The 16,009-nt window shown below is 38.5% G+C and overlaps 2 protein-coding genes across 2 annotated transcripts; one reads left to right on the forward strand and one right to left on the reverse strand.

Annotated features, from left to right (window-relative positions):
* Positions 1-1,133: 1,133 nt before the first annotated feature.
* RASSF8 (ras association domain-containing protein 8) lies at positions 1,134-7,038 on the reverse strand. The gene is made up of 5 exons (XM_068300377.1): positions 6,434-7,038; positions 5,696-6,093; positions 4,439-5,285; positions 4,035-4,375; positions 1,134-3,977 (listed from the first exon to the last, which is right to left on the reverse strand). The coding sequence occupies exons 1-5, from the start codon at positions 6,503-6,505 to the stop codon at positions 3,584-3,586; spliced, it is 2,052 nt and encodes a 683-aa protein (XP_068156478.1). The 5' UTR covers positions 6,506-7,038; the 3' UTR covers positions 1,134-3,583.
* A 194-nt stretch (positions 7,039-7,232) lies between these two features.
* On the forward strand, positions 7,233-15,681 carry Tnks (tankyrase). Its single transcript, XM_068300103.1, is given in 7 exon segments — positions 7,233-7,958; positions 10,687-11,469; positions 11,533-13,425; positions 13,487-13,644; positions 13,714-14,006; positions 14,073-14,229; positions 14,289-15,681. Coding segments are annotated over 7 exon segments (4,557 nt in total). The 5' UTR covers positions 7,233-7,720; the 3' UTR covers positions 15,324-15,681.
* The last annotated feature ends 328 nt before the right edge of the window (positions 15,682-16,009 follow it).

Consider the following 16,009-nt stretch of genomic DNA (forward strand, 5'->3'; position numbering starts at 1 on the left):
GTATGTCTGTGTTCAATTTTCTAATTTATTTAGCACATTAGCCAAGATGAAATGGCATTGGATATATGTTTATGTTGGAACTTTCAAATGGCTTGGCAATATGTGACCAGCATTTCCTTTGGTTTTTCTAGCTTGGCCTCTTTCGCATTATGCCACATTTCTTGCTTGGTTGATTAAATTTCGTTTAATTGGCGCTTGGAAGTGGAATGATGATGTTGACGACGGTTGGAATGAAATTGTTTTCCTTTTCGTTTTTTGTTTCGCCTTCTTATCGATAAGCATATAAGCATAAGGAGCCCAAGGTCAGGCCGTTGGCAAAAGAAAAAAAGAAGAGACAAATCATAATTTCCTCAAAAGGTCACACACACACACACGTTAACATATTTTGATCCCAAAACAGGACAACATAAGACACGAGACACACACACGCAGGCAAACACTCATTATCTCAATCATCGCAATTGAACAGCATTTGGTGTGGAAAGAAGTGTGCCATAAAAATGTAACAGTTTTTCTTCTTGCCTTCGCTCAATTGTATTCTTCTTGCCACTTAAGTGCTGTCCCTTGACCATTTTGTAGATTGTGTCAATGTGATAGGCAACAACTGACCAATTCAAATTTCGCCCATACAACGAAAAGAAGACAAACGAAAAACCGCCAACAAAACGCGAACCCGTCTCAAAAGATGTCCAAACCGAACCAAACAACACACAAGTGCCAACTGAAGCTGCTGACAGCATTTGTTGCTGATTTTGTCCTCCTTGTATTGGCCAGAATTTGCCGGTGGCAGCGCAGCAACTGCGCAGCTTACAGCTTCGTGTATCTTCCATATCCTTCGGTTTCTTTGGCTGATATTGCTTCGGTTTCCTTTAATTGAAATCCATTTCAGAAATTTAGTCGAACAATTGAAACACTTTTAAGTTTATTTTGAGTTTTAAAGAAAATAAAATAATAAAAATTTTATCATTTATTAGCTAAATAAATGTATAATGCAATTTAAGTTTGTTCTAAATATGATTTGTGGCTTATCTCTTAGTAATTTTAGTAAAACAATTCATAATTTTATTGAATTATCTATTAATTGGTTTTTAATTGTTTAAATATTTTGTTAAGAAATCTATCTGGGAGGAATCTTTGCTTTAGAAATCTTTTATTATCCAAAATATAGTCTGGGAACTCAAATCCACAAATGGCCTCTGCATAAGTTCGTCGTCCAAGTTTAGCACACTTTGTTGTTATCCGCTCCTTGTTGTTCCTCTCTTAGGATAAAGGGGCTGAGATCCGGGTGCATATAGCACGAAAAATATTACAAACATCGATAAGAGGAAATTCATTTTAAAGGTTTTGTATTCGAAGCTTTTACAGGCTTACTATTTATATGAAAAATATTACCCTATTTGCCGGATGGAACTAATTAATGATATTTGCAATTAAATTGGTCACAATTTTACAAATATAATTTGTCAGGGTCTGACATTTACATAAGTGTACTTTAGTTTGCATAAACTAAAAGCAATTATTCCATATATCAAAAATATAAATCGTTGCACTAAAATATAGAAACATTGACATGGATGAAATGTTGATATTTCTTCGTTAAAGTCATAAACTTATACAAATTGTTGAATGTAATAATTTTGTCTATTAAAACGAAAAACGAATTTTCTATTTAATAGTTAACATACTTTGTGATCAAAAATCTTTCCATTACAATAAAAATGCAGACACCAACAAGAGAAACTAAGAAATAAAACTGCGAGCAAAAAAGATGGTATATTTGTATATGCAGGTTTAATATCCTTGCTTAAGAAATTTATAAGTTTCAGCTAGAATGACGCTCTGGTCATTAAACGTATTTCTAGATATATTCTGAGAACTCATTTTCATTTTCCTCCCCATCCACCTTTTGTTCGAGTTGGTCTTCCTGGTGTGAATACAGCTCGAGTTGTCGTGATTCTGGTGGGTATTGGAATAGGGCGACTGCTGACTGTCGGACGAATAGCCATCATGATAAATATGACAAAGATCGAGACGAAGAGGAAATTCATTTTGAACGTATTGTGATCAAAACTTTTACAGGCTTTATATTTATAAGAAAAATGTGTTGGAGAATCAGCCAAATGGAACTAATTAATGATATTTGCAATTAAATTTGTCACAATTTCAGTATTTAATCGGTCTGACATTTACATGATTGTAAAACCAACGCTTACGTAAACTATTGGCCCTACCAGCCCCTAAAAGTTTAACTTAAATTCAAATTCATCATTCGAATTTGAAAAAAATATATCCAATCTTCTTCATTCTTCGTTAAAGTCAATATACTGATACAATTAAATTAATGTTTTAATATTATCTATTAAATTGATAAGTGGTAAAGCAAATTTGACAAATTGTTTACATATGTATTTTGTGATTTCATTTTATTTTCTAGAACAATATTAATACATCGATTTAGATTTAATATGTTTGCGTAACCCGTAAACTCATTTCCATTATCGTGCCCAAATGTCCTTCCCTTTTGTAGGTCGACCTAATTAAAAATTCTGAGCTCATTATGGTCATGGTTTTTGAACTTGTTCTTTTTGATAATAATAGTATCGTGGATCAATGTAATCAATGTAAAAATATCGATAAGAGGAAATTCATTTTGAACGTTTTGTGATCAATGTTTTTAAAAGGTTTTATATTTATAACAAATTTATTGCCCTATTTGCCTAATGGAACTAATTAAAGATATTTCAACGTACGCGTAAACTAGAAGCAAGAATTGCATGGAGCAGCCCTCAAAAGTTTAATGTGATTACTCGAATTTGTAAGAATACATCAGAACATTGGCATGGTCGAAATCTTGTGCTTCAATTAAGTTATTATATATATAAAATGTTTGTTTAATGCAATAATGTCATCTATTAAATTGATAAATGGAAAAAATCTAAGCAAATTTGTCGTTCTTTGTTTAATTATTTAAATATTTGTAAATTTTTTTGTGATCTAAAAGCACTTTTAAAGTGAAACTCTTTTTAACAAAGCATTGCTAATTCGATTTACTAAAGCTGAGGCTACGTGCTATATAGTTTAAATATCTATGTGTATGGAATTCTGAAAGGGAATGGAAATTACTAGCGCTACTTAAATGTTAACAAGGCTTTTTGTTTTTGTTTTTTTCTTTCGTTTCGTTATAATCGAATTATTGCAACTGATTGATTACATTCTTCGTTTCCATAACTTATTAGCTAATGGCGCAAACGGTAGAATTATATAAACTTTTCGGGTTGAAAAACAAAAGACTAGCAAAAAAAATGAATATATAGAGATATATGTGTAGCACACAGCGTGAAATGCAGGGAAAGTTGATACACCGTTTTGTGATTCTAGCAATACAAGCATTAATAACAATTTGTAACATTGTATCGGAGATCTTTGAGAGTAAGATATATATATAGGTATACAAAACAAAAAAATTTTATGATATTTTCATAGAGATATGTTTAAACATTTCTTAGATTTTTGTTCCCAATATATTAGGTAGAAAAATATGTTCGCTTTTGCCCGATTGTTGTGTTTGTGTGTGTGTTTTCATTTAAACCCAAACGCCATGCGGATTTTTGCTAGTTGGTACAGCCGTCTCCAGTTGACGGGGTGAGCCAATAATTCGACGACTGCTACCCTGTTTATTGCTATTGCCTGATGGTCCTCCTCCAAGACCGATTGCGCCAATGCCACCACCACCCTCCAACAAGTGCTTGATTTCCTCTGTAGTCGTTACAGTGAGACTCTTTAAATTCACTTCTTTCATTTCATTGACCAATTGCTCCACTTGACGCTTCTTCTCGGCTATGGCATGTTCGATCATTAGAAGTTCTTTTTTCAGATTATCTGCGGTTTTATTCGAGGTATCTGTATTATGCAAGGCCTGATCAATTTCACTTTGTATACGCTCCATTTCCATTAGGAAATCACGTTCAACAGTTTGTCTAATTGAAGAGAACATAATTAAAATTATTAAAATTATTAAAATTAATAAACAATACCTATTGTTTTGTTGTTGCTGATTATGATGTTGTTGTTGCTGCTGTTGCTGCTGCTGTTCCAGCTCTATATCATCCATTAGTAAACGCATTTTGTTCTTGCATTGAAGCAACTCGGTCTCACAATTGGCCAATTTGGAGCGTAACAGAGCAATTTCTGATTTAAGTGTCTTCTCTTGTTGCTTAACCAGCTCGTTTTCCTCTTCGACATATTGAAGCGTTTGCAATTGTTCACCGCCCTGACGAAAGATTTGATCGGCCTTGGATATTTCACGTGAAATGGCTTCCAATTCGTGAGCATGATCACGCTCTTTGCTTTCCAGATAAACAATTTCCGTATCAAACTATGGAAAGAGATAATAAATACATTAAATGATAGAACACAAACTAATTTCTTCTTAACTTACTTTTTGCAATTCCATTTGCTGTGTTGTGATCTTTTCACGTTGAAATTTAATCAATTGCAATAGATCATTATATTGGGTGGCTTGAAACATACTCTCACTCCCTTCATCCATGGATTGATTGTTAAAGTTATTATGGTTATTGTTATTATTATTATTATTGCTATGTTCGTAGTCGCTTAGAAATGGATTGGTTGATGATGAGGCATTCGACATGGTCTCCACATTGTTGGCTAAGCGTTGGCTCTGATTCTGGCACATAGGACTATTGCGGGGTGGGGGCGGATCACGATATGGTGGTGGCACTAAAGCTCCATTTGCCGATATTGTCGGCGTTTGTTTGTACAATTCCGGTGAGTTGTTGTTAATATTATTATTGTTGTTGTTGTTGTAATACATTTCGCTGGGGCTAGAGCGTCTCAGCTCATTGCTGGATTTGCTTAGCTGACTATAGATATGATTATTTCCGACATTATTGTTGCCAATGCTGGTGGTGTTGTTGTTGTTATTATTATTATTATAAAAATCATTATAGCCATGAATTTGTGATGGATTGCAAATATTAGCACTGCCACTACTTGTCATTTCCAAAGGATTCGATAAGGATTTTTCATGTTTGGGCACAATGGGTGTCAAATTATTATTATCCAGTTGCTCCCTCGATTGTTGTAGTTGTTGTTGCTGCTGCTCCTGATAGTTCATTGCTGACGATGCTGCAGGAGATGCTGATGATGTTGTTGTTGTTGCTGCTGCTGGTGTCAATGTTGCTAGCTGCTGCTGCCCCTGCTGCTGTTGTTGAGGTATGCCCTTAACTATGCCAATGTTATCAAATTGTTTGGCATCGTAGCCGCTGTGAAGAAAAGAAGCAATTACTAATCATGTACATACATGGCGATATATTACAGATGAAAATACACGGTAAAATTCTCGGTCTCAAATCATAAATCAAATATTTGAACTATTTTATGGTAAGAACTATTAATTGGTAAGAGAAACGATTATTTCTTCTTTGTAAACTAACATTGGACTTAAAGAAATAATGAGCTACTTAAATAACAATCAATATCAGTATTGATGAGAAAGTTTCCTGACTGCAAATGAGAGTACAAAAAATAATGCATGCTTTACCATTGATTACAAAAACTATGTAATGAATAATCTGTTTAATGTATGGCCTACATTTAACAACTTTTAATTTGTTCCTTATGAAGTTTTAATTGCAATTTATTTTTATTTTTGGTGATTGATTTTTGTACACACCCAAAACTTTTCTTCAATTCCTTTGTCCGATAGCTGAGCTCCACATTGGACTTTTGTTTCTGCAATGTGGGCGCTGGTTTGCTACTATTATTATTGTTGTTGTTATTGGTATTACTCAGCCCCAGTGGTTTTTTTGTAGTCATCACAGCATAGTTGTTGTTGTTATTATTATTAACGTTGTTGGTGGTGGCATTGGTCGGCTGCTGTTGCTGTTGTTGAGACTTATTCTCCGAACGTTGCAATATAAATTGCACATCATTTGCATACTCGCCCCATTTTAGCAAAAGCTTCATCGGATTCTCATTGGGGGCCAAATGTCGTTCATTATTGCGCCATCGTTCGATTAGGGTAAAGCGACCCACTTTGCCAGTGGCATGCGCCAAAGCGAAGACAACATCCTGCGGCAATGACAAAGAAAATCAATTATTAATTAAGAGAATATATATGTATTGAAGTGGAACAAAAGAAAATCAAAACAATACAAATATAATCAATACAGCACAGGACACTTCATTTTAAGGGCATATTGAAATTCGTAACATTAAGGAATATAGTCATTCATTCTCAATTTAGTTCTTTCTAGGCCTCTATATCACTTAATGGTAGCTTATTTTCAAATGTAATTCTCTATAAACAAAAGTAATAGATAACTGTGCTATCTAAATGATAATTATGATTAATCTAAAGATCGCAAGTGTTTACTGTAGGATGCATAGTCATCTGACATTTATAAATTACCTGGCAGGTTGTCAGTTGTGTCACTCCGCAGACAATTCTTTGGATGCCCTCAACCCAAACTTTCAGCTCCATTTTTGTTCTTTCGGTTTTCGTTTTAACTTTTTCGCCAAAGAACAATTATTGCTATTTGTTGATTGCTGTTGTTCGCTACCAGAAAATTGGTTTCTTTGTGCCGGAGCTTGGGGCTCTTTAGTCTTTTTTCTTCTTCTGTTTTTAGTTAATGATTAGGAGAGATTTTCAAGCCATTGGAGCTTGACTGATGTGGTTGTTCTTGTTGTCGCGTGCCCAGCGAAGCGTGTTGTTGTTGTTGCTGTTGTTAGAGGAACAACAACTACACACTCACACACAGACAACTGGTTTGTTTGTGACTGACGTTTGTGACGTGTATGTGTGCGTGTGTGTATGTGAAAAAATTCTGAATCACTTTTCCTATCAATTTAAGTTCACTTTTCCGCGGTTCAACTGTTGCAGCAGCATGGCTGCAGTTTGCGAATGTTCTGCACTAATCTCACTTTTTTTCTAACACATTCTCACATATTCAGGCAATTATTTATACTTTTTAAAGCACTAAAGTGCAACAACAATTTATTGCTCGCTTTGAGCTAACAGACGTGATTTGAGCAACAGTAACTATCTCTCGACTGGTAACATTAAATACTGGGATAATATAAATAATGCTCGATGTGTTTTTCTTAAACAAATCGACGATATCGATAACTGTTTCTTCAGCTCTAAGAAAAATGCTTGTTGGGTTAGCATCATTCTTGAAAATGTTTGCTGGATAATTATCATTGTTGTTGTTTTTTATACTCATTGTTGTTTTTGTTTTCTTGGCAAGCGGGGGCGGATGTGCCACAGTCGTCTCGGACTGCGCGTTTAATAATTAGATAAAAAATTAATTAATTGCAACTAATGGCAAACGTTGGCCAGCAGAGAGGTTAGCAGTGAGAAAGCGAATCGTGAATAAAACTAAAGCTAACGGGGCTTTTGTGTTTGTATTGATTTTAATTGCAATTCGCAGAGCAAAAATTAAACATAAATAATTAAGAGCAGTGCAATAGAAGCTCAGGGGGAGGCGAAGGTGATAATGATGGATATGCCCCGTAAACATAGAAAACGCTAAAGTGGAAGTAGAAGTGAAGTTGCGACAGCTGGAAAAGTGCTCTATTCACTCTCTATCCCCCAGTTAAAGGGGTGTGCGTGTGTCTGTGTGTAAACAAAACAATCAGCAGTGTGTCTACTTGTGTGTGTGTGTTAGTGTGGTGAAGAGATTGGTGGAGCAGCACAATGGCGAACAACAACAATAGTAGTAGCAGCAACAACAACGGGAGCAGCAGCAGTCGGAGTCGGGCCATGCTTAATGTTAATCTTGATACATGTGTCATGGCCAACGATCCATTGCGTGAGCTTTTCGAGGCCTGCAAAACAGGTGAAATAGCCAAAGTGAAGAAGCTGATAACGCCGCAGACCGTGAATGCCAGAGATACAGCTGGACGAAAATCCACACCATTGCATTTTGCAGCAGGTAAATCCAAAGCCCAAAACTTCACATAAGGCTAGATATTGTACCCCGCTTCACACAAAAGATTTTAACCCATTTCACATTCAATTGTTTTACCTAGACAAGCTCTTTCCGAATTATGGATGGGCCTTTCTCATACTTAATTCCTTCTGACTCTGAATCTATAAGACATTCCTCAAGTCCTTCAAAATTGTTGCATAGTGTAATAATTGTCATTAGGATAATAGACTGTACCAATGTGTGTGTGTGTGCATAACTCATTTCATATTTCAATCTTAATCAGTTGTAAAAATAGATTTGAAAAAAGGAGGTTGAAGGACTTTTAACAACACCCACCCCCCAAACAAAAAAAAACGCAACCCCTCACATAGAGCTCCACAAAGCAGGCCCGGTCCCAGGCCTGGCCCATCCTTTCGTTTACGCTTTTCATCATTTGTGTGTATTCTGCATTCTGAGCTAGTTGGATTTCTGTTTCTGGCCTTGAGCTACTTGCGCCAGGGTGTGTGACGAGCGTCATTCTCGTCCAACAACGAATTTGGACGACAACGTCGACGACGACGACAACGGGCTTGTTAAGAGAGGTTGACCTAGTTTCGTTCTTGGCGGCGGCTTGGCTCGGTTCGGGTCATAGTTCGTATGGGTTCGGCCCTATTGCTGCTGCTTCCGGAACCATCGAGCGAGCCCTAAGTTTGCTGCTGTTGCATTTCATTGGAGAGAAGCGGAATGGGAGTGGGGGACTGGGAAGACTAGAGGTGGAGCTCTTGGGGTCAGGGATAACTTGTTGTGGCTGCTGTAAAAAAAAAAAGTCCTGCTGACGTCTTTGTCTTTTGTTATGACTTTGGCCTAGTTAGCAATTGCAATTTAAACTCATCACCCACCACAATAAATCTAAAACAAAATCACATAAAATATAAATAATTTCTTCTTTTTGCTTTTGTGGGTTTCTCTTGTGGTCGGTTCTCTATGATTCACCAGGCCAAAACTGGTTTCCCACATTCATATCATTTAATTGTGTCTTTTTGTCACGTTCTTTTCAAAAAAGTGAGATCTTCAAGTGGCCACCACTTACTACTACTATACTATGTATAGTTGCTTTTCACCTTGTCTATTTTCAAACCAATTTCGAAAACATAAAAAAAAGACCCAAACACAAAACAAAACAAAGAAAACCTGTTGCAAATTCCCTTTTCAAAAGGTTTCTCGCTTTAGGTTTTAGGTTTAGGTTTTCGTGTCAAAATGTTAGTCACAATTTAATTTATTTGATTTCATTTTCCCTCTGTCTCTGTTATCTTTTTGGTCTGGGTTACGTTTGCTTGCTTATTTGTCTAACGATAAAGTATATTAAAGTAAAACAAAGAGACCTTCTACTAAACATATTTTTTAACCTTCGACTTGCTGTTTATTAAGTAGTATAATTTTAAGTTTCCATTCTATTAAAGTTATCTTGCAAAAATATATATATATATATATATATACTTTCGTAATTGTTGAAACCACATAAAATAAAAGTGAATGGGCACAACAAAAACGATTTCGCAAAACTCCTCTTTGTGGGTGGGTTAGGTGAGGCGAAACGTGGCACAAACACAAGGGAGAGACAGAGAGAAAGAGAGAGAGACTGACTCTGATTCACTCAATATATATATATACAGATATCTCTATTACTTTAAGTAATAGTTAGCTTAACTATATAAGTGTTTATATAAAACTCTAATCTACTAATCAATTGAATAAATATAGATATTTGTCTAGTAAACTAGATCAAAAGTAAACCATGCGAAAGAACAATTAAATTATATGCACAAGTTTTTAACAAATGTATACACGTAGGCTTGTATATACTGCAGGCGTTGTATATCTCGGATTCAGCCGGATCGGACCACTATATCATATAGCTCCCATACAAACCTCAAAGTCACGAACAGTGACTTTTCTCAATAACTTCGTTATTTTCTATGCTATTATCGTGAAACTTAATATTAGAGAGTTTACTACGCCTATAAGCGACTATGCCAAATTTGATCAAGATCGGGTGACTATATCATATAGCTCCCATACAAACGGCCAAGTCACGAACAGTGACTTTCTCAATAACTTCGTTATTTTCTGAGCTATTGTCGTGAAACTTAATATTAGAGAGTTTACTACGCCTATAAGCGACTATGCCAAATTTGATCAAGATCGGGTGACAATATCATATATCTCCCATAGGAACGATTGGTCGAAAACAGTGACTTTTGTAAATAACTTCGTTACTTTTAACGCGATTGCTTTTAAATTAAACATTTCTTAATTTAATATATATGTAAATGACTGTGCCGAATTTGATAAAGATCGGGTGACTATATCATATAGCTCCCATAGGAACGATCGGTGGAAAACAGTGACTTTGATCAATATCTTCGTTATTTCCTATGATTGTAGGCCTTTCTTTCGCAAGCATAAGCCTTTTTAGATAAAACGTTCTTCCACATTGATGGCTAATAGGTAAGGAAAGAGTTACCAAAAAAGTTGCAAGGGTATACAAACTTTGACGCGGTCGAAGTTAGCCCCGGCCCTCTGGTTATTCAACATTTTCACCTTTTCATATTGCAAGTCAAGGTTGTCTTCGTCTGCCAGAAATCGGAAATCTATGCATCACTTTTAGGGCTTACCTACCTTATGACATTACCGCATATATGACATTAATAGCCATTTTCCTTCTCTTCTTCCGCCCACCCTTCCTTTGCAGGTTATGGACGTCGCGAGGTTGTTGAATTTCTATTAAATAGCGGCGCTTCCATCCAAGCCTGTGATGAGGGTGGACTGCATCCGTTGCACAATTGCTGTTCGTTTGGACATGCGGAAGTGGTGCGATTGCTATTGAAGGCAGGAGCCAGTCCTAATACCACCGACAATTGGAATTATACACCACTTCATGAGGCGGCCAGCAAGGGTAAAGTGGATGTGTGTTTGGCTCTTCTTCAGCATGGGGCAAATCATACCATAAGAAATTCAGAGCAAAAGACACCATTGGATCTGGCCGATGAAGTGACGAGACCAGTGCTAACTGGTGAATATCGGAAAGATGAACTGCTGGAAGCAGCTCGTTCCGGAGCCGAAGATCGTTTGTTGGCCCTCTTAACGCCTCTGAATGTGAATTGTCATGCAAGCGATGGAAGGCGATCGACACCATTGCATCTGGCTGCTGGATACAATCGCATTGGCATTGTGGAAATCCTCTTGGCCAACGGAGCCGACGTCCATGCCAAGGATAAGGGTGGACTGGTGCCTCTTCATAATGCCTGCTCGTATGGGCATTTCGATGTGACGAAATTGCTTATCCAGGCCGGTGGCAATGTCAATGCCAATGATCTGTGGGCGTTCACGCCACTGCATGAAGCTGCGTCCAAGAGTCGTGTGGATGTGTGTAGTCTATTGCTAAGCCGTGGAGCTGATCCTACACTCTTGAATTGCCACAACAAGTCGGCGATTGATGCCGCGCCAACACGGGAACTGCGAGAACGTATTGCCTGTTAGTAAAACTTAACATAAATATCTTCTTTAAACCCGAACTATAAATCTATTTCTATTTCAGTTGAATACAAGGGCCATTGCTTATTGGATGCATGCCGTAAATGCGACATATCGCGTGCCAAGAAACTCATCTGTGCCGAGATCATAAACTTTGTGCATCCCTATACAGGGGATACGCCTCTGCATTTGGCGGTCGTCTGTTTGGATACCAAGCGCAAGCAATTACTCGAATTGCTCACACGGAAGGGAGCTCTTCTAAATGAGAAAAACAAGGCCTTTCTCACACCACTTCACCTGGCTGCCGAACTGTTACACTATGACTGCATGGAAGTGCTCCTAAAACAGGGAGCCAAAGTCAATGCATTGGACAGTTTGGGTCAGACCCCTTTGCATCGTTGCGCCCGCGACGAACAGGCTGTACGTCTTTTGCTCTCCTATGCCGTGGACACCAATATCATATCTCTGGAAGGTCTGAGTGCAGCTCAACTGGCTTCAGACTCGGTGTTAAAACTGCTCAAGAATCCTCCAGACAGTGAGACCCATTTGCTCGAAGCAGCCAAAGCTGGTGATTTGGATACCGTGCGAAGAATTGTTTTGAACAATCCTCACACGGTTAATTGTCGTGATCTGGATGGTCGTCATTCGACACCCTTGCATTTTGCCGCTGGATTTAATCGCGTGCCTGTAGTTCAGTTTCTTTTGGAACATGGCGCCGAGGTCTATGCTGCTGATAAAGGGGGACTAGTTCCTTTGCATAATGCCTGCTCTTATGGCCACTATGAGGTCACCGAGTTATTGGTTAAACACGGAGCCAATGTCAATGTCTCTGATTTATGGAAATTTACACCATTGCATGAGGCAGCAGCCAAGGGGAAATATGATATATGTAAATTGCTATTGAAGCATGGTGCTGATCCTATGAAAAAGAATCGTGATGGTGCCACACCAGCTGATCTCGTTAAGGAATCAGATCACGATGTTGCCGAATTGCTGCGTGGTCCATCCGCTCTCCTAGATGCGGCCAAAAAGGGCAACCTGCCAAGAGTACAACGTTTGGTCACCGCCGAGACAATCAATTGCCGGGATGCCCAGGGTAGAAATTCAACGCCATTGCATTTAGCTGCCGGTTATAACAATTTCGAATGTGCCGAATATTTACTCGAGCATGGAGCCGATGTAAATGCCCAGGACAAGGGAGGACTGATACCACTACATAATGCAAGTTCTTATGGTCATTTGGATATAGCCGCCTTGCTGATCAAACACAAAACCGTGGTAAATGCCACAGATAAATGGGGATTCACACCACTTCATGAAGCAGCCCAGAAAGGACGCACTCAACTGTGTTCCCTTTTGCTGGCTCATGGAGCCGATGCCTATATGAAGAACCAGGAGGGACAAACACCCATTGAATTGGCTACAGCGGATGATGTGAAGTGTCTGTTGCAGGATGCTATGGCTACATCACTGGCTACGCAGCAAGGTCTGAGTGCTTCCACGCAATCATTGGCCAGCAGTTCACCAGCTCCGCCAGCTGATACAGCAGCTGCCACAAATGGAGCAACGACTTCGGCAACATCGTCAACATCGACGGCAATGCTGTCACCAACAACAGAAACAGTTCTCTTACCTTCTGGAGCTTCTATGATCCTTTGTGTTCCTGTCCCCCTGCCCATGGGCTCTCGCATTAGCCCCGCTCAAGGTGCCGAGGCGCATGGGGCAGAATCTTCATCGACTGATGAATTGCTGGCCGATCCGGATTCTATAACAAATGTTTCTAGTTTTCTTACCAGCCAGCAATTACATCATCTTATCGAGCTTTTCGAACGCGAACAAATCACTCTGGACATTCTGGCCGAAATGGGTCATGATGATCTCAAGCAGGTAGGCGTTACTGCCTATGGTTTTCGACACAAGATACTTAAAGGCATTGCCCAGTTAAGAGCCACCACAGGTAATTATATTCGACTATTAATTGTAATGGAAAATGTTAAACTCTCTCTCTGTAATTTAAGGCATTGGCAACAATGTAAATCTTTGTACTTTGCTGGTGGACTTGCTCCCCGAGGATAAGGAGTTCATTGCTGTGGAAGAGGAAATGCAGGCCACCATAAGGGAGCATCGTGATAACGGACAGGCTGGTGGCTACTTCACACGCTACAACATTGTTCGGGTAGGTAGACAATATTTTGAAAAAATCACTCTTGATGATAATCACCTTCCTCTTCCGTCTTCGTTGCAGGTGCAAAAGGTTCAGAATCGTAAATTATGGGAACGCTACGCTCATCGACGCCAGGAAATTGCCGAAGAGAATTATGTGCAATCAAATGAACGCATGCTGTTCCATGGTAGCCCCTTCATCAATGCCATTGTCCAACGTGGATTCGATGAGCGACATGCCTATATTGGTGGAATGTTCGGGGCTGGAATATATTTTGCAGAGCATAGCTCAAAAAGTAATCAATATGTTTACGGTATTGGTGGTGGCATCGGTTGTCCATCGCATAAGGATAAATCCTGTTACGTGTGTCCCAGGTAAGCGTAACACGTACAAAAATCCAATTGAAATTGTTTTTTAAACATTATTTCATTACCTTACAGGCAACTTTTATTGTGTCGCGTGGCATTGGGTAAATCGTTTTTACAGTATAGCGCCATGAAGATGGCTCATGCTCCACCTGGCCATCATTCGGTTATTGGACGGCCATCGGCTGGTGGCTTGCATTTTGCCGAATATGTTGTCTATCGGGGTGAACAAGTGAGTTAATGGTGGATTTATTTGATTGATTGATTAAATAATTTAAATTGTCTTTCTAGTCTTATCCGGAATATTTGATAACCTATCAAATTGTCAAGCCCGATGATAATGGTAGTGGGACAGAAGAAACGAGATGATGGATGCCCACTGTTGGCTCCACGCCCACAACAACATCACCAGCACCACAACAGACCTCAGCTCCAGTTGCCAAGAGACGGCCCAGGCATGCCAAGAGCCAACAGCAGCAGCAATCACAATTGCAATTGCAATATCAGCACTATCAACCACAACAGCAACAACAGCAGCAGCAGCCGCAACAGCAACACCACTCAGTGACCACCACTCAGCCCATGTTAGCTGGCATGTTTACGCACAACAATAACAATAACAACAACCATTATAATAATCATCATCATACAAATAATAATAACAACAATGATCTATTGTCACCAATATCGAATAGCAATAGCTATTCCTCTGTGGATACGAATCAAACGCTGCTCAATTCAATTGCCAATCATCAGAGAAGCCAACGTCAAAGACAACCCCAGCCGCAGCACCAGTCGAATCGCAGCCCAAAGTATAGTCAATTTATGATCATCACACCCGCCGTATCCATTGATCGTGACTTTGATTACGACGACTCGCATTTGGATTTCGAGGACTTCGCCAATGCTGCCCACAACAATGGCAATCTGTTTCGATTGGGCCTGCGACGCAGCGAGAGCAGCAGTGACGTGGATAGCGGCAGTGAACCCAGCGATGATACAAACAGTTTTCGCTCCAATTACAATCCGTACTTGCATCATAGTCGCCAGCACTTGCTGGCCAAGGGTCATGGGAATAACAGCAATAGCAATAACTTTTATGCCTTCACATCATCGTGGCGCTGGTGCACATTGCTATGTGCAGCAATGCGTTGCTTTGGTGCGGGAACTGGACATGGCAATGCCCCATATAGCAGTTCGCTGCAACATCATCGCCTACGCAGGTGTTCGTCGTATAATGCCGAGAATGCATATGAGCATTTTGCTGCTCCATTTAAAGCGCGCAAGACGCGTGATCATCTTAATAATATAACCTATGAGTTGTGACGGTGGTCCTTGGAATTTGTGGTTCTCCTTGATCTCCTTTTTGTCGGTTGCCTCCTCCTCCTCCTCCTAAAAGTTTTACTCTTTCAACATTTACAATTACAATTCTTAGCTATAGATGTCGTGTGTACTATAATAGTAATAATAATAATATTAAAACAACAGCAACTACACCAACAAAAACAACAACTACTGTGTCTTGTCGTCGTCGTCATCGTTGTTTATTAATAATAAATACAATATTATGAATACGTTTATTCTAATTGCATCGATTTCGATTCGGGTAATCAAAAGTAAAGCACATTTTTTGAGTGATTTTTAATTCGAAATACAAACAAAAAAAAAAACAATATATATATATATACATATATGTAAAATTTATTTCAGTATGATCGAAAATAATGCATTGCGCTCGAGCGTTTATTTAAGTGTTTAAATTTAGTTACTTTAAACAAGAATTAAAACTCCAATTACATTTAAATATACAATACAATAAATATACAAATCAATTTCTCAAGTCTCTTCAATTAAAAAAAGAAAAACATGAACAAAAACATTAAAAATCCTGATGTCAACGGTTTTTCTATCTCAATTATGCAATATTACCACAGTTGAATGTATTTTTTTGCGAATATTATAAAGGTAATTAGTTATATAATACATATTTTAAAACCAATCATTTTTTGGGT

The sequence above is a fragment of the Drosophila tropicalis genome, unplaced genomic scaffold (assembly GCF_018151085.1).
Source record: "Drosophila tropicalis isolate 14030-0801.00 unplaced genomic scaffold, ASM1815108v1 contig_878, whole genome shotgun sequence".
In the NCBI taxonomy this organism is placed as follows: Eukaryota; Metazoa; Arthropoda; class Insecta; order Diptera; family Drosophilidae; genus Drosophila; species Drosophila tropicalis.